General features: G+C 36.5%; 1 protein-coding gene across 1 annotated transcript in view; it reads left to right on the plus strand.

Annotated features, from left to right (window-relative positions):
• The window catches only part of Prex2 (phosphatidylinositol-3,4,5-trisphosphate dependent Rac exchange factor 2), a 284,195-nt gene that overhangs the window by 87,968 nt on the left and 179,343 nt on the right, over window positions 1–16,884 (plus strand). Inside the window, exons 7-8 of the mRNA XM_071602347.1 lie at window positions 2,195–2,328; window positions 5,901–6,004. Of these exons, the coding sequence (XP_071458448.1) occupies window positions 2,195–2,328; window positions 5,901–6,004 (238 nt within the window). The remainder of the gene's footprint in view (window positions 1–2,194; window positions 2,329–5,900; window positions 6,005–16,884) is intronic.

Genomic DNA, 16,884 nt, shown 5'->3' on the forward strand with positions numbered 1-16,884 from the left:
ACATACAATCAATCAACAAGTACATGAAAAAATGCTCACCATCTCTAGCAGTCAGAGAAATGCAAATCAAAACCACCCTAAGATACCATCTCACCCCAGTAAGATTGGCAGCCATTATGAAGTCAAACAACAAGTGCTGGCGAGGATGTGGGGAAAAGGGTACACTTGTTCATTGCTGGTGGGACTGCAAATTGGTGTAGCTAATTTGGAAAGCAGTATGGAGATTCCTTGGAAAGCTGGGAATGGAACCACCATTTGATCCAGCTATTCCCCTTCTTGGACTATTCCCTGAAGATCTTAAAAGAACGTACTATAGGGACACTGCTACAACAATGTTCATAGCAGCACAATTCACAATAGCTAGGCTGTGGAACCAACCTAGATGCCCTTCAATTGATGAATGGATAAAAAAATGTGGCATTTATACACAATGGAGTATTACTCTGCACTAAAAAATGACAAAATCATGGAATTTGCAGGGAAATGGATGGCACTAGAGCAGACTATGCTAAGTGAAGCTAGCCAATCCCTAAAAAACAAATGCCAAATGTCATCTTTGATATAAGGAGAGCAAATAAGAACAGAATAGGGAGGAAGAGCATGAGAAGAAGATCACCACTAAACAGGGACGAGAGGGGGGAGGGAAAGAGAGAGAATGGAAATTGCATGGTAAAGGAAGGAGACCCTCATTGTTATACAAAATTACATATAAGAGGAAGTGAGGGGAAAGGGGAAAAAAACAAGAGAGAGAAATGAATTACAGTAGATGGGGTAGGGAGAGAAGATGGGAGGGGAGGGGAGGGAAGGAGGGGAGGGGGGATAGTAGAGGATAGGAAAGGCAGCAGAATACAACATACAGTAGTATGGCAATAGGTAAAAAAGTGGATGTGTAACCGATGTGAATCTGCAATATGTATATAGGGTAAAAATGGGAGTTCATAATCCGCTTGAATCAAATGTATGAAATATGATATGTCAAGAGCTTTGTAATGTTTTGAACAACTAATAATAAAAAAATAAAAATAAATAAATAAAAAATAAAATAAAATAAAAAAATGACACTGAGATTTCAGCTTACACCAGTCAGAAAGACAGGAATCAATACAAATGATAATAAATGCTGGAGAGGATGTGAGTACACTGTTGGGTGGGATTGTAAATTAGTACAACCATTATGGAAATCAGTATGGAGGTTCCTTAAAAGACTAGAATGGAACCATCATATGATTCAGGTATACCACTCCTCAGTATTTATCCTGAAAAATTTAAAAGTCATCATACTACAGTGATACATGCCTACCCATGTTTATAGCAGCACATTCACAGCAGCCAAACTATGGAACCAGAATAAGTATCCATCGATGGATGAATAGATAAAGAAAATGTGTGTATATGCACAATGGAGTTCCATTTAGCCATAAAGAAAAAAAAAAGAATCACTATTGTTGGGCTGAGAGGTATAGTCAGTGGTGGAGTGCTTGCCTCACATGCAGGAGGCCTGGGTCCCATCTCCAGCACCAAAAAAGAAATTATAGTTTTGTCGCTAATCATGTAATCTTGGTGAGCACTGAGTAAAGGCTTATTTAATCAATAAAGGTTCCCATGTCTTCCTTTAATAAATCAGCGGCTCTTTGGAAGGTTGTTCCCTTTATATCATTTTTTTTCTCTTCTTTTCCATATCAGAGGTGGATATATAAATTGATGCCTGATAAAAATTTAAACAGTTTCATACACTTTTTTTATGTGTCCATGGATCCTTTTATCCATACTGGGGAAGCAAAGAAGAAAGAAAAAATATGAATATTAATGTTATGAATTAGTTTGAAATTATCTCCTTTCAAAATGGCATAAATGACATGATTATAGATGCGTCTGTCTTGTGCATGCATACATTAACTGTCTGAACACACATCCAGAATCTATGCCGAGACTGAAGAGGAACCTGGAAGGTGAAGGAGAGCTAGATTCAGTTGTTTATATTTAGTTGTCAACGGACCTTTCTTTATTTATAAGCAGTGCTGATATTTGAACCCAGTGCCTCACATATGCTGGGCAAGTGCTCTACCACTGAGCTACAGTTCCAGCCTGAAGTATAGTTTTTAATGAGAAGAATCTTTACATACAAAGGTCTTGACCAAGTAATCAGAAGTTATTAATTTAATTAATTAATTAATTATTATTTTTTTTAATTTAGGGATCTAACATCACTGACACCTGTACTGAAATGTTGATGTGTGGAGTCTTACTGAAAATTTCTTCTGGAAATATTCAAGAACGCGTGTTTTTTCTTTTTGATAATCTTTTGGTGTACTGCAAAAGGAAACACAGGTGAGATCATAAACAAATCACACTTCAGAAATGATCCATCCACCTCACAGTTCCCCATTTTCCTTTGTGTTTCCCAGAGCTCATCCTGAAGATAACAATCAGGAAAGCCTGATTGTTATCTTCACCTTCTTGGTAGACCTCACAGAAGTGTCACTACCATATCATGACACTGTCTCCCCAGAGCCTTGCCAAGAAGAGGTGTTGGTTCCTCACCTGTATATCTCAGGGCCTGTGGGAGAGGCCCATTTGTCTCCCCCCTTTCCCAATCCTGCTTTTTAACCATATCCACACCCACCCCACTTCCCTCAAGAATCTCAGCAAATGTGAAGTTCATGTCTTTCTGATCCACTGAATTTTCTGGTGACTCTCTTAACATCTCCCTGTTATACACAATTCAGTGATTGCTTTAGCTCTTGGGACACTATCTTTCACCCTACTCCTGTCCCGATTTTTGGAGTGTTCAAAATCCATATAGAGACCTGTCCAAACTTTGGGACCTGAAAGTCCGCAGTATCTTTACCTGCAATGATCCTTTTCCTCCATTACACTTGAGCCTCCTGTCCTGTGACTGACCCTTTACCTTGTCAATACAAGCACTTTTGAAATTGAAAATCTTCATTGTAAGCATCCCACTCTGAACACTATTCCCTGTCCTGCTACTTCTCCTCTAATGTTCCCACGGAAGCTACTCTCTGATCCTTGAGCCTATTACTTTGACTTCAAATATTGTTTACTCTTTAAAAAAAGAGATATCTCTTATGTCCTACTCTCTCCTGTCTCTTGCTCTCTTTCATAACTACCTTTCTGGGAAGAGTTTTAGGTTGTCATTTTTCTAATTCCCTTACTTATTGTTTCCCCCTTTACAATATTCAATGAGACTTTAGTCCACTAACTTGCTCATGTGTAAGGATCCACCATGTTTCCTAATCCAATGGTCACTTTTCTACTCTTGAAGGTCTTACTTGTTTTCTTAGCAGCATTTAACTTGGTGCAGTACTTCTCAAAATGCCTACTGTAGCTGGGACACTGGTTTCAGGGAGAGGGTACCAGTAGGCTTCATTCAATGGATAGGCATAGCAGAAGTTTGGAAGGTCAGGATTTTGAGTAATTGGATATGCTAAGTTCAGAAGTGAGGAAACTAACCAACCATTTTATGGTAGAGTGAGAATGAGAGACACAAAACTGATTTACTAGGCAGAATTAAGGGAGCTTCAATCTTTTATCTCTTGAAATGAGTTTTTCCTAAGTCTGTTAGCAAGATGCCCAGAGGAAATTAATGAAAATTTGAAAGCTAAGTTGATGATATATGGCAATTAAGCCATGTGGATTATAGTATTAGAATTCTCTAGCAAGAGATAATAGTTTTAAAAAATGCAATGACATGAAGCAAGAAAACACAGAACTGTAATATGTACCTTTATGAAAGGGAACAGGTCAGGAATTGAGAGTTAAATTGTCATCATCTCTACCTTAATGAAGTTAAAAAAAAAAAAATTCTGCCCTCCCACCCGTCCCTCTTTGTTGAGTTGGGATCTTGCAGTGTTGCTCAGATTGGTCTTGAACTCCTGGGCTCAAGATATCCTCCTATCCTAGTTTTCAGAAGAGCAGGGACCACAGGCATGTCCATGGTGTCCAGCTCAAAATTTCTTTTGACTATGTGAAAATGAACCTACTTATATCTTTTATTGTTCCTTTCTAAATTCTTGGGTTTGATAGCATAGGGGCTAAGAAGGGGTTAATAGAAGTAAGCTTTAGGAAATTTTACCCATTGTACAACTCATCAAAAAATTATAATGTGACCATGCACAGTGGCACATGCCTGTAATCCCAGGGAGTCAGGAGGTAGAAGCAGGAAAATCACAAGTTCTAGGCTAATCTCAGCTATTTAGTAAGGCCCTGTCTCAAAAAATAAAAAGGGCTGGGGTGTATTTTAGTGGTAAAGCACCCTTGGGTTTGATTCCCCAGTACTACACACACACAAAATGTTTAATGGAATGAAGGTGTTTTGGTGGAATAATTAAAGGCATCTGTTTGAGAATGAAATCTTTTTTCATGACAGTTGATATTATTGATATTGATATTTTTGTCTATCTGTCTGTCTACCTGACATCAAATCCACAGCTTTGGCAAAATTAACATCAGTGTACCAACTGATGTTCTGTTATGGCTGTAATTGTTAAATAAGTTAACAGAAAAAGCTTTACAAAGTTAAATTCCTGCTATTTAGTAAGCATTCTTAATGAATGTATAATCTGACCTTCAGTGATGCCAATTTTCATAGTTACCTGTCCTGAATTCCTGACTTAAGGATTTATTTAGGCTTATTAACTAAGACACTTGGAGTTTGCTGTCAACATGAAATGGGGAATGCAGGGCGATGAAAGTTTGGGGATGACAGGCTCTCCAGTGAGATTAATTATCAACTTAGGACTAGTAAGTCTGATGAGGGTTTAGGATAGATAGACCAGGTTTATACAGGCTTTTTCAAGGAAGGAGCCCTATGTGTGTGGCCGGGGGCGGTGTGACAGTATCTTGAGACACCTCCTGTGTACATCCATTCACTTCAGGGCAGGCACAGTTAGACGAGATGCTACAGGTAGTGGAAAGGTACATCTTGTTCTAGGTGTGTCTATATAGCACAGTAAATTAGGCATTGTTTGTGTCTATTCAGCTGGTGGCCAGACTTTTGTCAGTGAGTCAAACTGAAGAGTCTGGGTCACTGAAATCTCTTGAGTGACGAGGTATTTTTTTAAACCTCCTTGAATCATTTCTCAAACTCTTTTCTGTTTAATTAGAAAAAAAATGTTTTGTTGTTTAAAAACACTTAAAAGTGTTTAGAATTCTCATATACAACTACCTAGTTCATTGTTAACGTTCATCTGTAAACCTTGGTGTTTTATTGTGTTATATACTCCTTGTGATTAAAGGTTGGTACTAGACATACCATACACAGATTTTTAAAAAGTGTTTTGAGTTATTTTTAAAATAAATATGACCATTGGTTAGGATTATAAATGCATTAAGAGACTTGTTCAACAAGCCTATAGTAATCATATCATAAAATGAGTATAGGAGATTTTTTTTTCTTAACAGCTGAATGTCACTCAGCTTAAGAACTTCTAGCATAGTCAGTTTTTTTGAAGAGGGAAGTACTCACTGAATTTGTTTAACAGAAAATTTTAAAAATGGGAATTACCAGCTACTGAGTAATGAGAAATGAAGGTAAAACTAACCGAATTGCAGCATCAAAATATTCAACCTTTAGTGTGTGTCACAGTTTCATTGGGCAAGACAGACGTCATATACTGAGCAAAAGCATATGCTCAGCTCTCCCACCTGTGTATGATCTTTAGCCCCAACTTTAATTTATTTAAAGAAATTAGTACATCAGTCACATCTTGTAAAGCAATTAGGACATAAGTCTGATCACCAAGTGCCAAAAAACTGTTGTAATGTTGATTTAATTGATCTCTCTCTCTCTCTCTCTTTAAAGAATCAAGAAAGTGTGATGTTTTAACATTGTTCTGCGTGAGGTTTAGTAACAAAGTTTTTGTGGTTTCATTCATTTAAAGACGCTTGAAGAACAGCAAAGCATCCACAGATGGACACCGGTACCTATTTCGGGGCCGGATCAATACCGAAGTGATGGAGGTGGAGAATGTGGATGATGGCACCGGTGAGTGATGTGGAGTGAAAATGGAATGCCAACAGTGAAGTCCCTTGGAAGACGGAGTTCTCACTTGAATAATTTATCTGCATGCATTAGACCTTAGGAATATTTTGTCAGAGAGCCATCAGGCTAAGGGAGGAGAAAGGTTGGGTAAATGAGTACAGGTCTGTTGTGAACATGGAGAATTATGTTTGGCTGAAACTTTGCCATTAATACAAGAATACTGAGGGAGAGCTAAGTGGTGTTCTATCTTGGAATGTCCATTTTGCTTTAATCTCACAGGATGTGCACAATTCCTGTTTTTAGAGTATGTGTGTGGAAAATAACTCAGTTCTCTTAAGGTTGTACTTTGTTGTATCAGTATATGTATGACATTTTGTTCCTATAACAAATTCACCATAGAATGTAACAAACTGCAGATTTGTTTTTTTGCTGTACAATTGTGACTAATATAGACAGGCTGTCGCTTTGCTGAAGAGAGGAAAGTCTTGGGTAGAGATGATTTGTGTAATTTTAAATACCTTATTACTCAAAGATAGCACATTTTTGTTTAGTAAATTTTAAAGTATGGACCTTTGCAAGCGAGCTCATGAAATTATGATTAGTCATAAGCATTAAATAAAATGAAGTTAAAATAAATTTTATTTTTGATTTGAAAGAAGTTGTCTATAAATTGAGTGCTTAGTAAATTGAATCACATTTTCCCCAATTATTTCTATTATAATTTCAAAGGTAGACTAGGGAAAGTGATAGGATGAAATAAAATATATTAATTGTTGCTGAGTGACTTTAGTTTTCATATAGAGAGATGTCTTTATAATTCATTATAAGCATGGAATTGGGGCACAGTTCAGCTGTCGACCTCCCATGTACCTCTTTTTTTAAAATTTTATATATTTTTAAAAAATTTATATTTTTTATGTGGTGTTGAGGATTGAACCCAGTGCCCCGCACATGCCAGGCGAGTGCACTACCACTTGAGCCATGCCCAGCCCCCCATGTACCTTTATTGTCATTCTGGGGTCCCAGAGAGAAGAATGCTTATCACCTGTTAGGGGTAGAGATTTTTTTTTTTCAAATGCTCACTTGTATGCTATTTTTCTATCCCATTATGAGCATCATGACATATAGTCTGGTACTTAAAAGAGTGAACCATGATTGTGGCAATTAGGGGGGAAAGGCAGACATTGGGCAAAACTTGGAGGTGCTTGAGACTAGGAATCACCTGTGAGTCACATCATCCTGTGGAGGGGCTCCTCATTGACTAACTATGAGACAGAGTGTGGACCCATCAGACACTTGGCACAGGTGACCCATTTCAAATCCCTTTCTGTACTGCAGGCTAATACAGTTGCAGATGTTACCAGCAGGCTACCTTTCCATAGCAGGATGGACCTATTATTTTTCCTAAGGTGGCAGAAATTCATTTTATGCTAAGACTATGTGATGACATTTAAAAACATCGTCTGTCCAGAATGTTAAGATCCATCTTGCCTCAGTAACCTGAATGTTCAAAAGGATGTACAGAGCCCATTTTGCCCAAGAGTCAGCAGACAGAACTCAAAACCTTGACTCTTTTTTAAAAAATTTGTCCTTTCTCTAATGGACCTCTACCCTCCATTTAGTCACTTCCTTTATTTTGTTTCTTTTTTATGCTTTTCCATAGGCTTAGAGGTCCTGGCCTTACTTCCTGAGGGATGGAACCTCTCTTCCCCTTGTGTTCCAGTTCCTTCTCTATCCCATAAATGATGTGATCACCACCATTGGTACCATCTGCCCTGGTGGTCAAAGTGAATTTTGATGATGGTGGCGGGAAACTGAAGCACTAGATGAAGAAGTAGAAGGGCACAGGGCCTTTGGAAGCATGGGCATATAATGCAGAGTTAGGTGGATAGGGAGTGAGATCCTATGGGGAGTTACTTGGACAGAGATTTTATACAAATGGTCCTTGGATTCAGTCTCATCAAAAAGTTGTCCTGGGGTTGTGAAGATTCCAGTCTTTGGGGCCTCAGTTCCTGGGGATAGGAACGTTTTAGAAGACATCCCAGTACCGTTGTGGGTATCATTAGGGTGAAGGTGGGACATTTACTTGTCATAAGTTAGTTGTTTGATGGAGACTCTTTGGGCAAATTTGTAAGGTTCAGCTTTCATTGAAATTCATTAGACTATTATTCACCGGGGCTATTTTGCCAGACAAACAAACATACATAAGCGGTATGTTGCAGGAATTTGGCTGCAAACATTGTTGCTACAAGGTCACTTAGAGAATTGTCAGGCTCCAATTTTGTACCTTCTCCAGCTTCCTACAAGGAAATTGCAGTTTTCTCTTGGGTGTATCCACTCAGTCTCGGGGGAAAGTATATCCTCTATCAGTCTTGGAAATTCAAAAATAGAATTTTTGAATTTTGAAGATGAATAGGATCTTGAAAATCAATTAATATACTCTGTTAACATTTCCATTGATAGTGAAAATAAGGTTGGATTTAAGAACTCACTCAAGTTTTTCAGCTGTTTCACATAGAGCAGAGTTGGGGCCAGGGTCAAGTTTGCTAGGCACCCATGTGTTCGTGCCTTGAGAAATAGGAGAACAGCAGGTTTATACAGGTTTTAAATCCACAGTGACCAAGTGGGGAGCTGTAAGGAATGCCAAAATTGATTTTGGTTGTTTATTTTTCCTAAAAAGCCAATCTGGGTGCTCCACCAACTTTCTCCCTTTCTTGGTCGTTTCCATAATAGAAGCTGCTGCTGCTGCTGATGCTGATGCTGCTATTTCTTCTTTTAATTTTCATTGAATATTTTTAGTTACACATAACATTAGGATGCATTTTGACATTTTCACAAAAGCATGGAATATAATTTGCTCTAATTTAGACCCCAGCACTTCTTCCCTGCTTCTGCCTCCCCCTGCTCCCCTCTCTACCGACCTTTCTGAAATATATATTTAATTTATACATATATAAAAATTTAAGTAGTGTCTTGTTCATGGTGGCGTGTTCATAATATGTACATATGAAAGTTCAGTCAGATTTATACCACTGTTCTTCCCTGATCTGGTCCCTCCTTCCTCCTCCTCAATCTCCTTCATAACAATGGAGAATTCCTCAGCCATGAAGAAGAATGACATTATGACACTTGCTGGTAAATGGATGGAACTGGAGAGTGTCATGCTAAGTAAAATAAGCCAGTCCCTAATAGTCAAAGGTTGAATGTTTTTTTCTTTTCTTTTAATATTTATTTTTTTTTAGCTATAGGTGGACACAATATCTTCATTTTATTTTTTATGTGGTGCTGAGGATCGAACCCAGTGCCTCATGCATGGTAGGTGGGCGCTCTACCTCTGAACCACAGCCCCAGACCCTGAATGTTTTTTCTGATATCCCCTAATCCAAAATAGAGGTAGGGAGAAAAAAGAGAAAGAGAAAGGAAAAAAAACGGAAAATCTATCAAAGTAGAGGAAATATCAGTGGAGCTACATTTCTTTTTGATGAACTCAGGTTTTAAGTCTGCTTGTTAGATACATTGTGAATGGAGCTGTGATGCTGAAAGATCCAGGAAGAACTCAATGCTGCCCACCTGCCAAATACTCTCCACACCTGGACCCTGGATAAGTTGAATGAGGGATGGGCAAATACTCTGACATTTATCTCCTATTGCCAAACTCTAAAACCAACAACTACTCCATATCTAGTTATATAATGAAAATGGATGAATTGAGATATATATTTAAGCATGTTGGAACTTTTGATGGAAAACTGAATGAAAAAGTTTTCCTCCAATTTGAATTACAGAAATACTGAATATTTTTATTTGCTGTACGTATAATTAAAATGTGTTTTTCCACTAAGAAAGAAGCTCTGTCAGAAAACTTAATTGCATTGATTTACCTCAAAACATGCAGAAGAAATAATTGCATTTGGAATGAGACTAAGCTCCCAGGTGACATGTAAATATCTCAAATCTTTTGAGTAATAAATGATTATAATTTTATTTACAATGCTTAATGGTTTGTATTGTATCCTAGCTAATGTTAATAAAGAAAAATGTGATGAAATGGTGGAATGGCATGCAGAAGTACAAAAATTTGTCTGTTTACTTAAACGTGTTCATGTTACTATTTCCTATGTTCAAGGAAGATGTTAACCGTATAGTTTGTGACCAGAATCAGATTCCCTAGATACCAATTCTGACTTTGGTGAAACTTAATTCCTCTTTGAGATTTATTTCTGGTGATCTTGGTTTGGTTGTGAGGCTATAAAATATATCTGACTAAAAATTAAAGTAGGAAAGCTATTGAACTTTCTAGAATCAATTTTCATGGTGATTTTCATAATGCATACTTTGAAAGCCTTACAAAAAGTAGCACTAGATATTGTTATTCTCTCTTAAGACCTAGTTTATTTGTGTGTGTGGACAGAGGGCACCTATATAGAAAATGTATTCTATAATTGAGTTTTAGCAGATTATAGATTTCAATATAGTAGTCAAATTTGAATAAGATATAAGACTTTTTTATTATTTTTTTATTTGTTCTACAAATTATTAATTTGATACAATCACATTTATTGATTCTTGATTTTACTTCTTGTGCTATAGGAGTCTTGTTGAGGAAATCGGTTCCTAAGCACACAAGATGGAGAGTTAGGCCTACCTTTTCTTCTATTATGCACAGGGTCTCTGGTCTAATGTTTAAGTCCTTGATCCACTTTGAGTTGGGGTGAGAGATAGGGTTTTAATTTCATTTTGCTACATATGGATTTCCAATTCTCCTAGCACCATTTGTTGCAGAGGCTATCTTTTCCTCAATGTATATTTTTAGCTCCTTTTTCTAGTATGAGATAATTGTATTTATGTGGGTTTGTCTCTGTGTCTTCTATTATGTACCATTGGTCTGCATGTCTGTTTTGGTGATAATACCATGCCATTTTTGTTATTATACCTCTGTAGCATAATTTAAGGTCTGGCTGTGATGCCTCCTGCTTCATTCTTCTTGCCAAGAATTGCTTTGACTATTCTGGGTCTCTTATTTTTCCAAATGAATTTCATAATTACTTTTTCTATTTCTATGAAGAATTTCATTGGAATTTTAATAGAAACTATTATATTTAATATTATATTTAATATAATAGAATATAATTTAATTAATATAATATAATTTAATATAATAGAAACTATTATATCTGTATGGCCAATTTGACAGTGTTAATTCTGCCTAAGAGTTTTCCATTTTCTAAGGTCTTCTTTAATTTCTTTCTTTACTGTTCTGTAGTTTTCATTGTAGAGGTCTTTCAACTCTTTTGTTAGATTAACTCTCAAGTATTTTATTTTATTTTTTGAGGCTATTGTGAATGGGGTGGTTTCCCTAATTTCTCTTTCAGTGGATTCATCACTGATGTGTAGGAACACATTTAATTTATGAGTGTTAATTTGATATTCTGCTACTTTTCTTAATTCGTTTATTAGTTCTAGAAGTTTTCTGGTGGAAATTTTTAGATCTTTTAAATATAGAATCATGTCATCAGCAAATAGTGATAGTGTGAGTTCTTCTTTTCTTAATTGTATCCCTTTAATTTCTTTCTTCTAATTGCTCTGGCTAGTGTTTCAAGGACGATGTTGAATAAAAGTGGTAAAAAGAGGACATCCTTGTCTTGTTCCAGTTCTTAAACAGAATGCTTTCAATTGTTCTACAGTTAGAATGATCTTGGTTTTGGGCTTAGCATAGATAGCTTTTACAATGATGAGGTATGTTCCTACTATCCCTCATTTTTCTAGTGTTTTGAACATGAAATGATGCTGTATTTTGTCAAATGCTTTTTTCTGCATCTATTGAGATGATCATATGATTCTTATCTTTAAGTCTGTTGATGTGATGAATTACATTTATTGATTTCCATATGAAGAACCAACCTTGCATTCCCCAGGATGTACCCCAGTTGATTGTGATGCACTATTTTTTTAAATATGTTTTTGTATGCAACTTTCCCAAATTTTATTGAGGATTTTTGCATCTATGTTCATCAGGGATATTGGTCTGAAGTTTTCTTTCCTTGATGTTCTTTGTCTGATTTTGGTATCAGGGTGATACTAGCCCCATAGAATGAGTTTGGAAGGGTTTGCTCCTTTTCTATTTCATGGAATAATTTGAGAAATATTGGGGTTAATTCTTCTTTGAAGGTCTTGTAGAATGTGGCTGAGAATTTGTTTGGTCCCAGGCTTTTCTTAATTAATAGGCTTTTGATGACATCTTCTATTTCATTGCTTGAAATTGATCTGTTTGTGTATGACCTCCTGATTCAGTTTGGGTAGGTCATGTCTCTAGAAATTAGTTGATATCTTCAAGCTTTTTTGTTGTACTGAAGTATAAGTCTTCAACATAGTTTCTGATTGTCTTCTATATTTCAGACGCATCCGTTATGATATTTCTTTTTCATCATGAATTTTAGTAATTCGAGTTTTCTGTCTTCATTAGCACAGGCAAAGGCTTATCAATTTTGTTTATTTTTACAAAGGCCCAACTTTTTGTGTTGTCAATTTTTTGAATTGTTTCTATTGATCCAATTTCATGGATTTTAGCTCTGATTTTAATTATTTCCTGTCTTCTACTGCTTTTGGTGTTCATTTTTAAAATTTTTCTAGGGTTTTGAGATATAATGTTAGGTTACTTATTTGTTGATTATTTTTCTTCTTTTAAGGAATAAGCTCAATGCAATGAACATTTCTCTTAGCACTACCATCATAGTGTCCCAGAGATTTTGATATGTTGTATCAGTGTTTGCATTTACCTCTAAGAATTATTTTTTCTCCTCTCTGATGTCTTCTGCTATCCACTGTTCATTCAATAGTGTATTATTTAGTCTGCAGGTGTTGAAGTAGCTTCTATTTTTTATTTTATCGTTGATTTTTAATTTCATTTCATTATGATTTGATAGAATGCAGAATACTATTTCTATTTTTTGTAATTGCTAAGAGTTGCTTTGTGGCATCATATGATCTATTTTAGATAAGGATCCATGTGCTGCAGAGAAGAAAGTGTATTAGCTCCTTGATGGATGAAATACTCTATACATCTGTTAAGTATAAATTATTGATTTTTTTATTGAGTTGTATAGTTTCTTTGTTTAGTTTTTGTATAGTGTATCTCCTATAAAATTATAGGAGAGATGTGTTAAAGTCAACCAGTATTATGATGTTGTGGTGCTTTTGATTCTTCAAATTGAGAAAGGTTTGTTTGATATACATAGATACTCCATTGTTTGGGGCACAAATATTTACAATTGTTGTGTCTTGTTGATGTATGATTCACCTAAGCAGTACAAAATGTCCTTCTTTGCTGTTTCTGATTAACTATGGCTTGAAGTCCACTTTATCTGATATGAGGACAGAAACCCCTGCATATTTATTCAATCTATGTGGATGATGTGTTTTTTTCCCATCTTTTCACCTTCATTTGGTGGGTGACTTTGCCTACAAGGTGAGTCTCTTGGAGACAGTATACTGTTGGGTCTTGTTTTTTAATCTAATCTGCTAGTTTATGTCTTTTGATTGATAAGTTTAACTCATTAATGTTCAAGGTTATTATTGAGATATTATTTGTGTTCCCTGTCATTTTGATTTATTTCTAGTTTTTAATTTGAATTAGTTTCTTCTTTGATCGGCTGTTCTCTGGTTTTCATTTTTTTTTTTTTCCATTTCATCTTCATGGAATATTTTGTTGAGAATATTCTGAAGTGTAGGTTTTCTGGTTGCAAATTCTTTTAATTTTTGTTTACCTGGGAAGGCTTTTATTTCCTCTTCAAATCTGAAGCTTAATTTTGCTGGATATGGTATTCTTGGTTGGCATCTGTTTTCTTTCAGAGCTTGGTATATGTTGTTCTAAGACCTCCTAGCTTTGAGTGTCTAGGTTGAAAAATCTGCTGAGATCCAAATTGGTTTCCCTCTATATGTAATCGATACTTTTCTTTCTGGGTCATTAAAATCTATTCTTACTCTGTGTGCTAAGCATTTTGACTATAATGTGCCTTGGTGTGGATATGTTGTAATTTTTACATTATGTGTCCTGTGAGCCTCTTGTATTTGATTTTCCATTTCATTCTTCAGGTTTGGGAAATTTTCTGATATTTTTTCTTTGAAAAGATTGTGCATTCCTTTGCTTTGTACCTCCGTGATTTCATCTATCTCAATAAATCGTAAATTTGGTCTTTTCATGTTATCCCATAATTCTTGGAATTTCTGTTCATGGTTTCTTAACGTCTTCACTTCGTGGTTGCCTTTATTTTCAAGATCATATATTTTGTCTTCATTGTTTGAGGCCTTTATTTTCAAGATTATATATTTGGTCTTTATTGTTTGAGGTTCTGTCTTTGAAGTGATTTACTCTGTTGGTGATACTTTCTATTGAATTTGGTTTATTGTTTCCTTCATTTTCAAGGATTTCAGTTTTTTTTTTTTTTTCCAGAATCTCTGCCTCTTTATTGGAGTAATCTTTTGCTGCCTACATTTACTCTCTTATATCATCCTTTACTTTGCAGATCATTTGAACTATGTACATTCTAAACTCCTTCTCTGACCTTTCTTCTATTGTGCTGTCAGTGGATTGTATTATTGTAGCATCTTGGTTTGTTTGGGGCACTTTTTTCCCTTGTTTTTTCATGTTGTTCATTTGTCTTGCCCTCTAGCAGTGTGGATCCAAGGTATTGCAGTTTCTACCCTATAGACTTACAGTATCTCTGAAGGTTTCCAATACCTCGCCTTTAAGGGGGAGATCAATATTAATAGCACCCCATGCAAACAATATGCAACCTTAAGCCAGATGGCTTGTATTCAGATGCTTACAGTTTAGCAATAAACAGAAATTATGTGTTCGATTATTATCAACAATATAAACAGTAGGTTTGCAAAAGGGTCTACAGTTTTTAATGGTGGACGAAGAAAGAATTAGGGGGATGTAGGATGTGGTGTTTATGAGGTAGGCAATGAGAATATAGAGGTATTAGATCATAGGAAGAATGATAGAGGAATCAAAAGTGGTTGGCTGTTAGCAGGAGAAAAGAGATTCGGGGAAACAGATAAGTGAGAGGAAAATATAGAGAAAGAGTAAGATTAATTAATTAATTTAAAAAGTAAAAATAAGAAGAAAAAATTGGAAAACATTAAAAAGAAAAAAACATGAAATAAAAGAATATACAGCAACTGTAGTATATACAAACTGTAATAGTACAAACTGTAATACTACAAACTGTAGTATATACAAAATGTAATAGTAAAACTGTAATACTACAAACTGTAGTATACTATTCAGACATTCCAGTCTTCAGTAGTCTAGACGAAGCTCTTGATGCCTGATCCTGATCTACACAGTACAGAACAGCTCTCCCAGGCAGTCACACAGGGTCCTGATGCTCAGCCCTCAGACTTCCAGAGAGAGAGGTTCCTGATTGGGAAGTCAAAGAGTCGGGGTGGGAGAGACAGTTTAGAGATTAGAGGTCAGGAATTGTAGGTTCACAGGCAATTTAAGGGGCTAAGACCTCTGCAGCAAGTTTGTGGCTATTAGCACACCTAGCAGGGAGACCTCAGGTGTAACCAAGCCTGCAGAGAACTTGGTGATGGTCTTCCAGGCCCTGGCTGTTATCCCTAGATGAAAGCAGGAACTCTCAGTGGCAGCAGTGGCAGAGGCAACCTGTAGGTACCTTGATGTTGGGTTTCCAGGCCCTGGCCAGTGTCCCAAGATGGAAGCTCCTCCTACTAAAGATATTGATAGCAGCCGCGGAGGTAACCCACTATGGACACTACCACTTTCAGAGATGAGGCAGTGAGGGCAGGCCATGCAGTTGCGATGGGCTGCCTGTTTAAGGATGCAGCTCTGTGGTGTGCACTGCCACCACCTATAACAGCACACAATGCAAACAACATACACCCTTAAATCAAACAGCGCCTATGAAGGCGTCTATAGTTTTATTGTAATAATAATAAATTATGTGATCAATTTTTCTCTATAATATATAAAGTACATTGGCAAAAGGGTTTACAATTTCAAATGGTGGACAAAGAGAACAGAAGTGGTGTAGGATGTGATGTTTATGACGAAGGAGGAGAAAAGAAGTATAAAAGAAGTATAGGAGGAGTGAAAGAGGGATTAATAGATGTTGGCTGTTAGCAAGAGTAAAGAGAATCCAGGGAAATGTGAGAGGAAAAATATAGATGATCTGAAAAAATTAAAACTAGAAAGAAAAAGTAAAAATAAAAGACTACCCAACAAAATGGTAATATAGTATTCACACACCCCAGTCTTCAATAAACTGATGTATGAAAAAATATAAAATATATTGGTTTCAAAAATGGTAGAAATGTGAAAGAAAAAAAGAAAAAGAAAAGTAAAAATAATCTCTAAAAAAATCGAAAAATTGTTTCCATTGGAGATCAAAAGTTTCTCAGATTACCTTCTCAACATGTACATGAGGTTGTCTGGTCTATGATGCTAGCTCCACCCGCAGGATGGGTGGATTGCTAGGGTGAGAGGGTTCATCATGGAGGTGGAACCACTAGAGGCAAGGTGTAGGCTTAAGTATGGTTCGATCTCTTTGCTGGGTGCCAATTGGCTGGAGATTTTTACCTCATCATACCTCCAGGGTCCAGCCGTTGCAGGTATATGTTGCAAGACTGCAGTCAGGAATCCTCTTTGGTGTAGGAGCCTGTTCGTAGCCCTACAGCCTGTTCATAGTCCACTCCTTCACCTGTGGACCTGAGAATTCCTGGTCTCTGATTCAGTCTCAGAGCTCAATCTCTCCTTATTCCTGCCCTTTGGAATTCTCGGTCAGGTGCTTCTCTCCCTGGTTCTGGAAGCAGCCGTATTGGATGCGGAGGAGGAAGCCAGGTGCGTTTCTGCGATCTCC

This window comes from Marmota flaviventris, chromosome 15 (genome assembly GCF_047511675.1).
Source record: "Marmota flaviventris isolate mMarFla1 chromosome 15, mMarFla1.hap1, whole genome shotgun sequence".
NCBI classification, from domain to species: Eukaryota; Metazoa; Chordata; class Mammalia; order Rodentia; family Sciuridae; genus Marmota; species Marmota flaviventris.